This window comes from Asterias rubens, unplaced genomic scaffold (assembly GCF_902459465.1).
Source record: "Asterias rubens unplaced genomic scaffold, eAstRub1.3, whole genome shotgun sequence".
In the NCBI taxonomy this organism is placed as follows: domain Eukaryota; kingdom Metazoa; phylum Echinodermata; class Asteroidea; order Forcipulatida; family Asteriidae; genus Asterias; species Asterias rubens.
The window spans coordinates 243,044-258,166 of NW_022985820.1; the positions used below are offsets into that span (position 1 = coordinate 243,044).

At 38.1% G+C, this 15,123-nt stretch overlaps 1 protein-coding gene across 1 annotated transcript; it reads left to right on the forward strand.

The window, feature by feature from the left end:
- Positions 1-85: 85 nt before the first annotated feature.
- LOC117306748 (exonuclease 1-like) lies at positions 86-14,786 on the forward strand. Its single transcript, XM_033791229.1, has 14 exons — positions 86-201; positions 1,006-1,205; positions 2,082-2,201; positions 3,156-3,279; positions 3,903-4,040; positions 4,795-5,007; positions 5,887-6,074; positions 6,607-6,703; positions 7,541-7,724; positions 8,360-8,678; positions 9,088-10,225; positions 11,156-11,213; positions 12,077-12,206; positions 13,367-14,786. Exons 2-14 carry the CDS (start codon positions 1,045-1,047, stop codon positions 13,497-13,499), a joined length of 3,003 nt encoding a protein of 1,000 aa, XP_033647120.1. The 5' UTR covers positions 86-201; positions 1,006-1,044; the 3' UTR covers positions 13,500-14,786.
- The last annotated feature ends 337 nt before the right edge of the window (positions 14,787-15,123 follow it).

Below are 15,123 nucleotides of genomic sequence, written 5' to 3' on the forward strand. Positions count from 1 at the left end.
AATAGATAAAACTTATTTAAACATTTCTCACCGCGGTAAACATGACCTTCTTCTGAATTAAAGGTCACCGCCGCTCGCGCGAAAAACGAACGCTGCTCAAGGTAAATAAATTATTTGCAAAATTTTCAAGAAATTAAGCCCATTTTAGAGTGATTGCAGACAAAAGCAGCAGCTTTTCATTGACAGAGAGGTGTCCGAAAAGTAAGTACTTACTTTCGCGAATAATTCCGTATCTCCATGCTGGCGCTCGAACACTCTTGTCTTGCGTCGAGCCAGAAAACCACAGCGCAACTAGGACAATCGCTGTGCACGCATGCTGTCAGTGTCACACAATGATGACATGATGAACCTGCTAGTATAACCTACATGTGTTTTTTTAATAGTAAAAGACATGCAAGTTTAGTATTAAGTTAAAACTGTACTCTGTGTATGATGTAAATAAGTTGTACTTCCATGACTTCCACATTTTAGATAAAGGCTATTAAATAAGCCTAACTTGTTCATGTTGTAATTTGCAAAAAGAACTACAATTAATTTATCATTTCTATTTTTGTAGCTAATATTTAAAAAGCTAGTCAGCTTTATTGCATAGTCAGCCTTTTACATTGCATTGGTTATTTATAGAAGATTTATTTAGAACTAAACCCAGTGGGTGCTGTACTGTACTACCTACCTAGTTACTACTCCTTTACTTTTTCACAGTTTTGTCATCTTCTGTCGTACCATGGAGGTAGACTCTGCAGAAGATGGTCAACATTCCGAAAATAATTAGTGCAGTGCCCCAGTTACTGGGTCTATGCTGGAACAAAGTTGCTAGAGAGAGAGTTAGTTGCGATAACGCAACTACTAGAGAGTCCACTCGGAATGACAAGAGGCCATGTTTTTCAAAATGTTTGTCTAATTTGTATATATTTTTTAAGTAAACCGATGCAAAAGTTGATATCTCTTGCATACTTCTGATTAATTTGAAATCTAATATAAAAGAAATGATTTTTTGTTATGTAGGCTGTTCCTGATGATATAGTTCCAATATTAAACTGCACTATGGGTATACAAGGATTGTTACCCTTCCTGAAGGAGGCTTCACACCAGGTCAACGTCCGTAAGTACAGCGGCTACACCGTTGCTATAGACACCTACTGCTGGATTCACAGAGGGGCCTTTGGATGTGCCATGCAGCTGGCTAAAGGGGAGAACACTGATATGTGAGTATTCAATCTAAGAGTCCCTTAATGGGAGACTTTGAAACACTAGGTGGCAGCAGACTTACCATGTAAATTTCCATTGTTTACGTAGTTCTGAGCGTGTGCACATTACCGAGAACAATGAATTTTACCTGGTAAGTCTGCTGCCACCAAGTGTCCCGAAAGTCTCCCATTATCCCTAGGCTCTCATTGCACTCTTTGATCAATCACATTACTAAATGACAAGGTGTAAAGTTCAGTTAGGCAGCAAGTCCTGTTGGTTTCAAGAAAATCTCTACAATACATGTACTGTCTGTCTGTCTCTTTAAAGGCACTGACTGGTATTGGACACTATTGGTAATTACTTAAAATATACATTAGCATAAAACTTACTTAGTAACAAGCAATAGAGAGTTGTTGATAGTATAAAACATTGTGGGAAATGACTCCCTCTGATGTAACATTGTTTTTGAAAAGGAGGTAATTTTTCACAAAAAAATGTGAATCTGAGAAAGACTTCAGGCTTGAAGACTTTCTCAGGCATCTGAAAGCACACAAATTATTGTGAACTGGACTTCACTTTGTTTTGGACTTTTGCCTTTGACTGATAAACAGTGATTAAGAGTTAAGTTACACACAAACGGATAGTAGCTTCGGAGCCCAAAACAGCATAAAGCTTGAGTTTGTGACTGTGTTTGTGACTAGTGTATGCATGCATACATGTAATGTATTTATTTAAATACCAACAAGATAAGTCTTCCTTGTTGGTGATACAAAGAAACTTCCCCTTTGTCTGATAAGTTTTACTGCTAATTTAGTCCTTGAACCATCCGTAAAAACTCAATTAAACAAATTGCAATGATATATCGATCCAAATCTTATTGTCCAACTTCAAAGGTATGTTCGCTACTGTCTGAAGTACATCAATATGCTGCGGTCCATGGATATCAAACCAATACTGGTGTTTGATGGAAGCAACCTACCTGCTAAGAAGATTGTGGAAACTAGTAGAAGAGAGTAAGTATAGATGACAGTACAGGCTTGGCTCCGCCCCCCCCCCCACACCAACCCCCACCGCCGCACAAGGTAACAATATCAAAGCTGACGTCAGTAAATAAATGATTGGACTAAATGATTGCAGTCCACAAGACTGCAGGACTTGTAGCTCAGAATCTTTACAAGACCAGAATCAAAATGAGGAGAGATTAGAATCAAAATGAAAACACGGTTTTATCACCTTAAACTGTTTCATTTGAACGAAAACAGTTTTATTGATGATACTCAGCGGGATTGAAAGATATTTTTGAGACCCAAACTCAACATTTGAACATAATTCTTATGAGACAAAGATGTTGACTTAAAAAAAACAAGAGCACCAGACTTATCCTGCCTTTAGTGAAATTAGTGGCCTTGGACCAGTGGTCAAGTGTTAAATTTGAGCCATGTTGCTGGACACTGACATTAGTGGCCTTGGGCCAGTGGTCAAGTGTTAAATTTGAGCCATGTTGCTGGACACTGAAATTAGTGGCCTTGGGACAGTGGTCAAGTGTTAAATTTGAGCCATGTTGCTGGACACTGACATTAGTGGCCTTGGGCCAGTGGTCAAGTGTTAAATTTGAGCCATGCTGCTGGACACTGACATTAGTGGCCTCGGGCCAGTGGTCAAGTGTTAAATTTGATCCATACTGTACTGGCTGGGCTCACTCACTGCACAAGCTATCAAAGCTGATGACCGTCAGTGTGCATAGATAACTGTACAGTGACGGCTTGTATTCCCAATGAGGGAGCCTCAATACAAAACGTTGCATTTTACAGCCATAGGATTTGTGAACAACAAATGTTTACAGCAAGAGACAACATTATTTCTCATTCAACACGTATGCATGTCATGTAATTGCTTTAGTTTTTAAGAGAGACAGCATTTTTGCATGGACACTGCAATGTAATGTTATCTTTTTTTAACACCTCCAGGAGACGTGAACTTTACAGCAAGAAAGGGAAACAGTTTCTACGAGAAGGCAAATTGTCGGAGGCCAGAGATTGTTTCACTAAGTGCGTTAATGTCACACCACAAATGGCTCTAGAAGTCATCAAGGTAAGGTGTTGAAACCCAAAAAGGTGTTCTTAACAATCTCAAAAAAAATGGCAGTCTAGTTTGGATGTTAGTTTTGGTGTTATTACTAAGAGATAAGGACAAAAACATGAGTAAATGTAAATTTTCTGACAAAGCTAGGTTAAGTTTGCCTTGTTTGAAAACATATTTAGAAGTTTCACTTACTCAATGTTTTAGTGGCCCAATTTTAAGACGATAAAATGGATGGACATAGTGTGCGTGCTGTGCACTACTTGGTAGCCTGCTCTTAGCCGTGGGCTAGGCAGGCATACCAATCTTATCACAGTCCAAACATTTGAAGGTTGCGATATCATAAAGTGAAGTATATTAGTGGATTTGGGACTCCACTCAAGCAGAACACCTAAGCAGAACACCTAGAGAGTTTGTCAATGATTTTTACCTTTATGAATGTTTGTACTCATTTCACAACTCATTATAGATCGTATTTCACCCTGCAACATTTAAAATCCTACCCAAAGGCCTACAGTTTTTGCTATATTTTAAATTTTTTACAATTCAAAATTCCCGCAAGTTGCAATTCGATTCACAAGTCCCAGAGATTTTAAAAATATTAGTGTTATCGTTTTCTGATGTGTTTTTTGCAGGCTGCTAGGTCACTAGACGTGGACTGCATTGTTGCTCCATATGAGGCCGATGCTCAGCTAGCCTACCTAGCTAAAAAGGGTATAGTCCAAGCTGTCATAACTGAAGACTCTGACCTCGTTGCTTTTGGATGTCCAAGGGTGAGATATATTATTGCATTTCAACTTCGCATTCTCCTTGAACAGAGATCCAGTTTCTACCTTCTAACTTTCTACCAAGACAATAAGAGGTGACTGTGTACTGTGTATACATTCATGATCACCATAGCATCACAGTATACGATGATATGTGTGTATAGTTTACCTTTTATTCAAAACCACAGTGTATGATATTGAATGGTCAGACAGTAAGAGGGTTGACTGTACTGTGTTTATGCATCACCACATGATATCCTATTGCAGGCTGGCATAGTACATCTACCATTTAAAACCACAGTGGATGATATTGAATGGTCAGACAGTAGGAGGGTTGACTGTGTACTGTGTAGATGCATCACCACATGATATCATACTGCATGCTGGCATAGTACATCTATCTTTCAAAACCACAATGGATGATATTGAATGGTCAGTAATGTGTAATGTGTAGATACATCCACTCCAGATGTATCCATCATATTGCAGGCCGGCACAGTGTACCTACCATTCCAAATATTCATCACATTGAATGGTCAGGCAATAGGAGAGTTTTGTACAGCATTTTGTTATGGCCTGACGTTTCACCCCTAGCTGAGACTTTCTCCAGAGAAAGAAAATGGGAGAACGGCTCTGCTGGGGTTGAAACGTCGGGCCATTTGTACCATACATGTAGGTCCTTTTGGTTAGTAAGTTGTTTGCAACAGCTCATTCTATTTTCTAAACTGAAGTTTTGTGGAATATCTTTCCTGTCCACCAGGTTATTTACAAACTGGACTTGAATGGTAATGGATTGGAGATCGAAGCGTCCCGTTTAGAGAAGGTTACTAAGATGGGTAGTAGATACTCGGCTGAGAAGTTCCGCTATATGTGCATAGCAGCTGGGTGTGACTACCTACCATCTCTACCTGGTATAGGGCTCGGCAAGGCTAGGAAGCTTTTCCAGGTGGCCACTAACCCTGATTTAACACACGTAAGTATAGAGTAGGCCTACAGATTGTATAGAGTAGGCCTACAGATTGTATAGAGTAGGCCTACAGATTGTATAGAGTAGGCCTACAGATTGTATAGAGTAGGCCTACAGATTGTATAGAGTAGGCCTACAGATTGTATAGAGTAGGCCTACAGATTGTATAGAAAGTCCTTACATGTTGTAGAGTAGCCCTTTTTTGTCCAGGGTCAATTATCAATCCTGTGCAGTCTTGAATAGCTTAACGGAACATTACAGAATTGGTGAGAAAAAAACTTGTGTAAGATCACAGATGTTCATAAAACTTACACGGACTAATGATGATGATAGTAGAAAAACATCCCTTGAAATATTTAAGTCTGAAATGTCATATTTAATGAGAAATAAATAAAACTAATTTCCCGGTTGGAGTTTATCACTCATATACAGTGAGCGTTTTATTCGGTTTTGTTAAAATCAATGTCATGCAAAATGTGTATCAGTTTTTCATTATTTTCTTGTGACCCAGATGGTTGATCGATCTCAAACTTCCACGGGTTTGACAGTTTATGCATATGGTGGATTACACAAAGTGCTTACACTGCCCGCAACTGTTTTGTTGGCAAAAACCAATTCTGTTCCTTTAAGTAAAGTAACCCATCGAAAAAAGTGTGTTTAGAAAAGTACTGATCGCTGGCCTTGTGTGTTTGTGAGATGACCCAGTTTTTACTTCTCGACTCAGGCATGTGGTTCAGCGGGTCTTTTAATTCCTAGTAGTGTGAGAAGAGGTTTCTAGTGAGGGTGTGTTATAGAGTTAAGGGCGAGCAGCATTTCCACCACTGTTGTCCGATTTATTGGTGTTTTATCTTTCCGCCTCTTTCTTATCTTTCTTGCTCCATTCAGGTTCTGAAGAGAATACCTCTCCACTTGAAGATGAAGCTGAAAGTCCCCCAAGAATACATAGACGATTTCCATCAAGCTAATAACACCTTCTTATACCAGTTGGCCTTTGACCCCATGACACGTCGACTGGTACCCTTGCACCCTTACAGCGATGATATCGACAAGGAGTCCCTTACATACGCCGGGGCGTATCCTTTTGAAGTGTTTTCTTGCTCACCTAAAGATTTAGATTTGCATAATGAAAACTCACCCCTAAACAGTTTTGCAAGCTTTGGATCTGTTCTACGTATTATTTGAAATAATAATACTGGAGTCTTGTATATAGCGCACGTATGTATTAGTAAGGTACTCAAGATACTTTAAAACAGACTTTTCAGTAATAAGACCACTTTATGTAGCACCTTATAAGGGTTTTACAAGGTGCTGTGGTACATACAGCAACCACTGCAAGAAACACATGCATTGCACAATACACAGGGCGTGCCATTTGTTATCCTACTTGATAGAGAACTGGTTAAGTGTCTTGCTTAAGGACATGAGTGCCTAGGCCAGGACTTGAGCCACATTCTGCTGATCATAATCACCTCAGCTTGAATCCATGTGTCCATTGTGCTAGATAGCTCAGCCATGACATACCTGGGAAAACACGAATCAAAACTCCCGAAATTGTATTTTTGCCATTTCAGATTCAATTAGTGTAACCTTACATCTTGTTTTCAGCTATTATTCCGCTGATCTAGCTCTTGAGCAGGCTCTAGGGAATGTTGATGCCAACACCAAGAAGACAATGTTTAATTTTAAACCAGACTACAATAAGGTAATGCAAGGTCCCTCAGATCCTCTACCCGTAAACACCCCCCCCCCCACACGCACACACAGAATATAAACTAAAGCTTTGCCTTCAGCACACCCACACTTTGGAACTCTCTCCCTGCTACCCCCTGTTCTCAGATGAACACAGATCTCTCACATCAAATCCTACCGATTTCACAACCTTATTTGTAATTTTCAATATTTAAGTTTAATTTGTAGAATACAATCAACCTAATTTGAACATTTGCAATCAATTCTCTAAAAACATGAACAGTTTTGTTGATATTTTTACATCACCACCAAATTTTATGAACTTTTCACATGTAGTCGTGCATACATTTATTGAACATTGCATGATATTCTTTCAACTTTAGTCTGATTTCGAATTAGTTTTGCCCTTGGGAAAACTCCAAAGTCAGATTAAATTGCATGCACAGTGTATCGAGGGTCAAACCTTGTTCTCGATAAAATGCTCCTACTTTTTTCCTCAAGAACCAAATATCATAACATATGTAGGTAATTTGTTCTTATTTTGTCAATATCTTTGTTCAGATGTCAATATAATTTTTTCTTATATAATGCATGTATCCTAGTTGCTATTCGAGACACTTTATACATCATGCCTATTAATCATTACAGGAGGGAATTGATTAACTCTTTTTTAAAACAATGGTGGAATTTCCCCTTCGTCCTTAAATCCAACTGTGTAAGAACTGTGTGTAGGACAAGCAGCTCATCCTAACTTGAGATAAGACTAGTCTTAAATCCATCCTAGGTCTATCATGTTTCCAAAGCAAAACAAACTTTGTTCATTCTTTTACTCTTGAATTCTCCCCTGAAGCCTTATGACAAGAAGCTTCCCAGACATAGGCTGAGTGTGTGGCACAAACACTATCGTCCAGGACTTAACATCAGCGAGGAAGACCCAGTTGAAATCCAACGACAACAGACCAATGGTAAAGAGGTCACACTCAAGGTCAACCAGGTCAAACAGGAAGGTCAAACTAGGAAACGACCCAGACCAGGTAGGCTTCCTTCTTTGTTAAGGTCATAATAAGCCATTTGTGTGTTAGATTTGAATATTGTCTGGTACAATGACGTGCTTGATCACAAGTTAACACTTAAATTTTAAATCACCAGACAATAGAGACAGTTGCTATGTCACATGATTCTGGGCAAGCTTTTGCGTAGTTTCGTAAGAGACGGTGAACACACATACAATTTTTTGAATGAAGGTGTATGTCACAATGGTACCAGGGTCTGCTCGTGTGGAGGTTGCGCACATTTATGACATACACAAGGATTTCAGGACTTGCACCGATGTTGGTCAAACATTGTATACTTTGGTCTTTCTTTGTCTTCCTGCATAAACTTTTTCCCCTCCAGATAAGTAGTTCTGTCTAAAAATAATATTGGAGTCCAGAAAATAGCAATTGAAGACCCTCCCATCACTACTGCTTATTTCATTTACAGCGATCCAAATAAACTCAATTTAAACAAGCACAGAACAAAAACAAAATTGTGGGTCATTATTAAAAATGGGACTGCTGAATTTGATAAAACTTTCACAGGTTGGTTCAACAGTGTGTTTCTTGAAAACTAGAGGATTAAAGTTTACTCTGCCAATAACTAATAATATGAATTATGTTTCTCCGTAAAGCTGACGAAAATGACCTCACAGCAGATGATCTGACATCCCTCTATGGATCCCCAAACACAAAGAGACACTCCGCTGATCAGAGCCTCGTCATTCCGGAAACACCAGAGTCCAAGGACAAAGAGCCAGGAAACACCAACTCCCAGCAGCGCAACTCTTTCTCTAAGAAGGAAGGAAGTCTCAGTCCGAAACAAGAAACTGCTTTCGGTTCTGAGGAACGTATCAAGAAGACTTTATCCCGGAGGAATATATTTGCCAAGAATCGAATGAGCAGCAGTGCTCGTCAAGATATCTTGAGAGGATCTAAAGTTGTTACAAGCAGGTGAGATCTTGAGAGCTTTTTAAAACTCTACTAATATAAATAAATTGTGATGATTCATTGGTTTGGTTGTTGCTGTGGTCTGTTTCCTTGCCTTCGACCTCTGGGACACTGGTTCAAATCCCGCCGAGGGCACTATGTGGATTTATTTTTGTCCCTACAATATCACAGTAGTACATTTGAGTCCTCTTTTCTCATTCTGAAAACTGTGTGGTCATGCAATATATTTTTTTACTACTATATATCTGAACTGATTTAAAAGTGGTCGCTAGCTATCAGTGTGCGCTTGAAAGCGTTAGTAAAGAAAACAAATAGCTCTTATTGTTACAAAATATATTGAGTGCCTTTAACTGCTCAGAAAGCTTTCATGTTTTATAAGTACATGTAATATCGTTTTTTTTATCTGTCTTAGATTTTTCTCGAGGAAACAAGAGGAAGAAGTTCAGAACAAAAAGGAAGAAGATGAAAAGGAGCAAGATGCAGTCGCCGTCAATCCACCATCAGTCCTGGAAGGAGCACAGGAGCAAGGTCTTCAAGATGATACATCTCAAGCAAATACACCCTTCAGCAATGACGATGTTCATGAGAGGACTACTTGTGCAAGTCTAAGTAATGGATCTACGCTATCATGCTTGGACAGGCTACAGCGTTTCCAGAGAAGCATCTCTGCACCTCTATTACCCTCCACTACATCATCTTCTCTTAAAACAAGTGTAGGAGAGAACACAAGTTCCTCTCAGGAACTGTTGCAAGTCGAAAGCAAATCTTTTCAGAGGTTGACTACTCAAAACAAGTGTGTAGCATTTAGTTGGTCTAAGACTTCATCATCAATGACCAGATCTGTCAAGACAGAGGGAAACTTAAAAACATTTAAGAGTCTGAACGACTTCAGGCTCAAGAAACCCCAAACTAAAATGGAGTGGGGAGAAAGTCAGCAGTCTGTCAACAAGGACTCAACAGTAGAGGACAAAGATGAGTCACAAGATGAGTTCAAAGAAAAGTGTGAGTTTACAAACTTGTACAGTATTGATACTGACTCACTGAGTATGAGTCAGTTTAGCAGCCAGTCTGATGCTGATAACAACTCTCACAGGAGTGAGTCACAGAGTCTTCATATCAACATTGAGGTAACGGATGTAAACTCTAACACTGACTCACTCCATAGTAAACCCCAAGATGATAGTCTTGATGTGGAAAATGAGACCGTTGTAGTCAGTAAACGGTGTTCCTCAATTAGTGTGGGTGGACCTGATAAGAGACTAAACCAAAAGCCAACCCTATCGACCAATTATCCTATAAGTCAACCATCAAAGTCAGAGATGATAAGTGATGATCAGAAACAAACTCTAAATCTTGGTGACCAACCGCAACATGCAGTGAGGGGCAGCCTGCTCCTTCAAAAGAGTTCTGATCGAGTGAGAAACGATAAAAGCATTTCTTCTTCGGAGATGGAGCGAGAGGAATGCGTTGAACTTACAACATCAGACAGTGATGAGAACACACCACCTCAGGAAGATAAGAAAAGACTCAAGCTAGGAACAAACAAGAAGGTAAACAATGATAATTTCAGTAACTTCAAGCCAAAAAACATAAATTTGCTTACTGGTAAACAGCCTTATGAAATTGGGCCCAGGTTATCAGGAGGACACTTTTAATCAACGTGTTAGCTAGCGAGCCGTGCACGCCGTGTTACCACGCCCATGTGCTGCAATATTTTAGACATTTTTTGCAAGCATTTTGATGCAGGAGCTCATAGTTATTCTAGTTTCATTTGTTATTTATTATTGCCAAAATAGTTAATGGCGTGACGTGTTTTGACCCTAGAAGAGTCTTTCTCGAAGGCTTAATGACAACACAACAAACATGAACAGGTAACTAACCTGTTCATGTTTGTTGTGTCGTCTATTAGCCTTTGAGAAAGACGTTGCTAGGGTCAAAACGTCACGCCATTAACTATTTTTTTGCGTTTATACCATTGGTCCATTTAGTTGGTAAGTTGTTTGCAACAGCTAATTCTATTTTCTTTCTCTATTATTAATTTTTTTTGTATTTTAATAATAATAGTGGCAATTTATAATGCACCATGTCTGTCTAAAAGACACCCCTGGCGCATGAGAGATGCAGAAGCAAGATTGCAATATGTTACATAGTTGAGCACAAAAAATAAGTTTTCAAATGGGTGTTGAAGCTGGAATAGGTAGTAATTTGTTGGAGATTTGGGGGAGTTCGTTCCATAGTGATGGGCCAGAGTGTGAGAAGGATTGGGCTTATATACATGCTAAGCTTGATTTTGTAAATCGCCATCAAAATTCAGATATAAAAGAACATTCTAAAGCATTTTGTGCTATTAATAAATAGAAAAACCAATTTCAGATTAAAAATTACAATATGTGACTTTGAAATTTCAAGTAACATTATTACAAATTTAAAACCTCAATGTGATCGGATGTAATATTATACTTTTTTTTTTCTTCAAACAGATGAAGCAAACTTGGGAATCTACGCCTAAACTTCCAAACATGCCAAAGGTATCCCCAGGTGAGATATAAAGTCTTTAATGAATGACTAGTTAGAAGAATTTTTTATCCCAGAACAATAATCCCTAATACCAGAATGATCAGCCAAAATACAATTATCACATGAAGCATGTTTTTTGTTTTAATGCTTAGCAGTAATGTAAGAGGTTTGCTGTTCACAATTACAGCCATTATACACTTGCGGTAAACAGTATTGTTCAAGTCCCACACTTCGTGTATCACAACTTATATATAAAATAACAAACCTGTGAAAATTTAGGCTCAATCGGTCATCGGAGTCGGGAGAAAATAACGGGAAAACCCACTCTTGTTTCCGCGCGTTTCGCCGTGTCATGATATGTGTTTAAAATAAATCCGTAATTCTCGCTATCGAGAATTGATATTGTTTTCTCAAAAAGTAAAGCATTTCATGGAATAATATTTCAAGAGAAGTCTTTCACCATTACCTTCTGTAAACCCTGTAAATTATTTGTAAATCTGTGAACTTTTTTTTTCTCTTCTGTACTGAAAGTGTATAATGGCTTTAATTATTTAAGTAAGCTGGATCAATTATCTTGTTGCACTGGTATGCCAGCTTCTTCACTGGTCCACTTTTTAAAGAAATTGTTCAACAGTTCATTTGTATAGGAATTGAATTTGAAGTGACAATCCACAGGCAGTGCTTATTCTCCACACTGTTCACATACATATATCTGATGTAATCCTACGTTGAGCCACACCAACTTCTCACAATTGGAAGTTTATTGAGCTAGTTAAAACAATTTTTGTATAAAAGATCTGTGTAAGATTAGTTCATTCTTGGAGTTATCTCTTCTGTAATTTTTTTGCAATGACTCAGTAACTGGATTTTGTTTTGTTCTAAAGGAGTCGTTACATCTGGCCCATGTAAGGTGCCAGGCCTTTCCAGACGACAGAGAAACAAACAACCTACGAAGCCCAACTCTACAAATGGGTCCAAACAACAGACTCTATTTGCTTTCATGAAGAAAAACACGTAAGTATTAATAGATGAAAGCCCAGTTCATACTTCCTGCCAATGCGAATGTGATGCAAATATTGCCACCACTAATCTGCAATTAACAATTTGGGAGAGTTGACCTGTGTCCAACGAGTTCAACCGTGTCCAATGAGTTCAACTGTGCCCAACTCTTCTGAAACATTTGCATCAAAAACAGAGCTATGATGTCAAAATTTGTATCGCATTTGCGGGAAATGCGACCGGTTTAGTGTTTCAAGAATGATAAACATATATATTGATTTTTTTTTTTAAAAAGGAGTGTCAATACTGTGCCAAATGGGGTTATGTGGGGGGGGGGGGATTGGCAGGGTCAGCGTATTCAATTCAAATAGTACAGTACTCAAATGAGGAAGTGTTCATTCCTTGTAAATTACAAAATTTTAAAGATAAATAAAGTACATGTATAAAAATGTAACTGGGGCAAAATAAACAGAGACATAGGTATTTACAACCATCTAAACTAATAGTAATAATAATACAAGGGAGATGACAGAAAACCCACCAAAGATCAACAATAACAGTACAAAGCAGGCCTACAATAATTGTCAGTGATGCCAGCAAACCAGGAAAAACAGAATGGAAACAAAAGAAGGGAATATCTTTTGAATTTGGAGTTGAACAGGTGGCAAGCATTAGGCAAGAATGACATTCTGAAACGCTCAGTGCGGGTGGGGGAGGACAAATTCTTCCTGATTTGTTGACAGCCACTGAATAATGAAGTGTGTGGGTAGGATCTTGCATAATGACTTGAATCTTAGAGGTAGTGGCAGATTCAAAATACAATGTAAATCTTTAATGTAATCTTCACTGCCGCTTGCCCTCGGAACACAAAGTAATCCCTCAATCTTCAAATGGCAGCTCAAAACACACCTCTTCAAACAAATATCTTAAATCTTGGACTCTTGACTTGAGAAACGCCGCCCGTGAATGGCATTTTCTTTGTCAGATACTGTGCGCTCTATAAGTGCTGTATATTCGATACTATTATTATTAATGTCCAAGCCAATCGTTTTGGAAGCCGCTTTGAAGATACGTTCCAGTCGGTGGCTGTCTATGGCTCTTAGATTACCATACCAGCCAGGCTAGTTGTGTTTTCCATTAATCATTTATCCTGTACTTTGCTTCTATCTTCCCAGTGAAAAGACCCAACCCATCATGCCATTATCACCGTCCAAGCAGAACATCATGTGTGATGTGACTCCAGAGGGCGACACTAGCATTTGTAGTAAAGGGATCCTGGGAGTGCAACGGAATATATTCAAACTGTGAGGCCATCCATCTAGTTACAGGTTTGAGAAAATTCATCCTATTGCATTGCATGGTCAGCACTGGAAGCATGAAGTATACAATGACAACACACATCAGTGTATTTTGGTAAAACCATTGGTAATTTTCATCTATTACATCAAAAATGATTTCTTCTATATACATGAATTCATCCCCAAAAGCTGATAACATCTTTTAAATGAGTTGCATTTCTTATGGGCTTCTGTTCAGAGCCAGTTTGTGTACAACAATCATGTCACACAAAAATGGTTTGATATGATGTATTTTATCCGTGTGCAACTGTTACAAATTGGAAAGCACAAGAAAGCACAAACACTTTCCTGACCCTTAAGGGTTTTAGATTTCTAAAGTTTTAAATTTGCCAATAAATTCCATGTAGAAATGATGAATTATTTAGGGATATTTGTCTCAGGTAAACAACAGCCAGTAATAAACCACAACGGAAACAGACTTGCTAAATTATTAAATATTTTTTGGTTGAACAAAGAAACATCGACTAGAGTGGGATAAAGGACCCGGTATGCATTTTCAATCGTCTGATTTCCTAGTCTGCTTTTTCTTTTTACTGGCATAAAATTAAACACAGTGTTAAGTTCTGTTCATCAGACAGTTTGCTGCTCCCCTTTTTTTATGCCCCAAAAATTGTTGCACGTCTGTTACAGTGACACAAAATTACAACTCGGTCAAATCACACCATTTTAATAGAACAGATTTTATTATGAATATTCAGTACCCATTCAGACATTTGTGTTAACCCTAGTATATACAAATAAAACACACTAAGTACCGTTATATAAACCATTTCAAAAACATTTAATAACTAGGTACAAGATCAAGTGTTGCTCGCTTAATTTTGCCCTTTTGTATGTTTTATTGTAAAATGTTTTTACTCTTTTTATAATTTCTTGTTATGGTGCTTCATTAAATAAAATGTAAATAAAATGTTAAACAATTATAAAGAAAATAAAGAGCTATGTTTGATGTTTAAAATCATTTTGGGCTTCTAAAGACGAAAGAAAACATACAAATTCTATTATATTCAAACGATATGAGCTGCAAGATGGTTGTTACATTGTGACTGAAGTAAAACAGATTGATCAGCTGCAAGATGGTTGTTACATTGTGACTGAAGTAAAACAGATTGATACATGTAAGTAGGATTGCGAAACTTTGAATGGCAGTACAATCAACAATGTCACAAACATTATTTTAGTCTCAATGTTAGCATGTAAAAACCTATTAACCAGTTAAAGACAGTGGACACTATTGGTAACTACTGAACATATCTATTAGCATAAAGCCTTTCTTGGTGACGAGTAATGTTGATGGTGTAAAACATTTTGAGAAACGGCTCCCTCTGAAGTGCCATAGTTTTCGAGAAAGAAGTAATTTTCCACGAATTTGATTTCGAGGTCTCAAAAGCAACCATCTAAATGCACACAATTTCGTGTGACATGGGTGTTTTCTTCTTTCATTATTATCTCGCAACTTTGATGACCGATTGAGCTCAAATTTTCACAGGTTTCTTATTTTATGCATATGTTGAGATACACCAACTGTGAAGGCTAGTCTTTGACAATTACCAATAGTGTCCACTGCCTTTACT

Bases quoted from the DNA above. Each gene is read 5' to 3' on its own strand.
- LOC117306748 (XM_033791229.1), top strand. From the start codon at position 1,045: ATGGGTATACAAGGATTGTTACCCTTCCTGAAGGAGGCTTCACACCAG. The intron at 3,280-3,902 runs GTAAGGTGTTGA...TGTTTTTTGCAG, and splicing joins TGGCTCTAGAAGTCATCAAG to GCTGCTAGGTCACTAGACGT. The intron at 7,725-8,359 runs GTAGGCTTCCTT...TTCTCCGTAAAG, and splicing joins TAGGAAACGACCCAGACCAG to CTGACGAAAATGACCTCACA.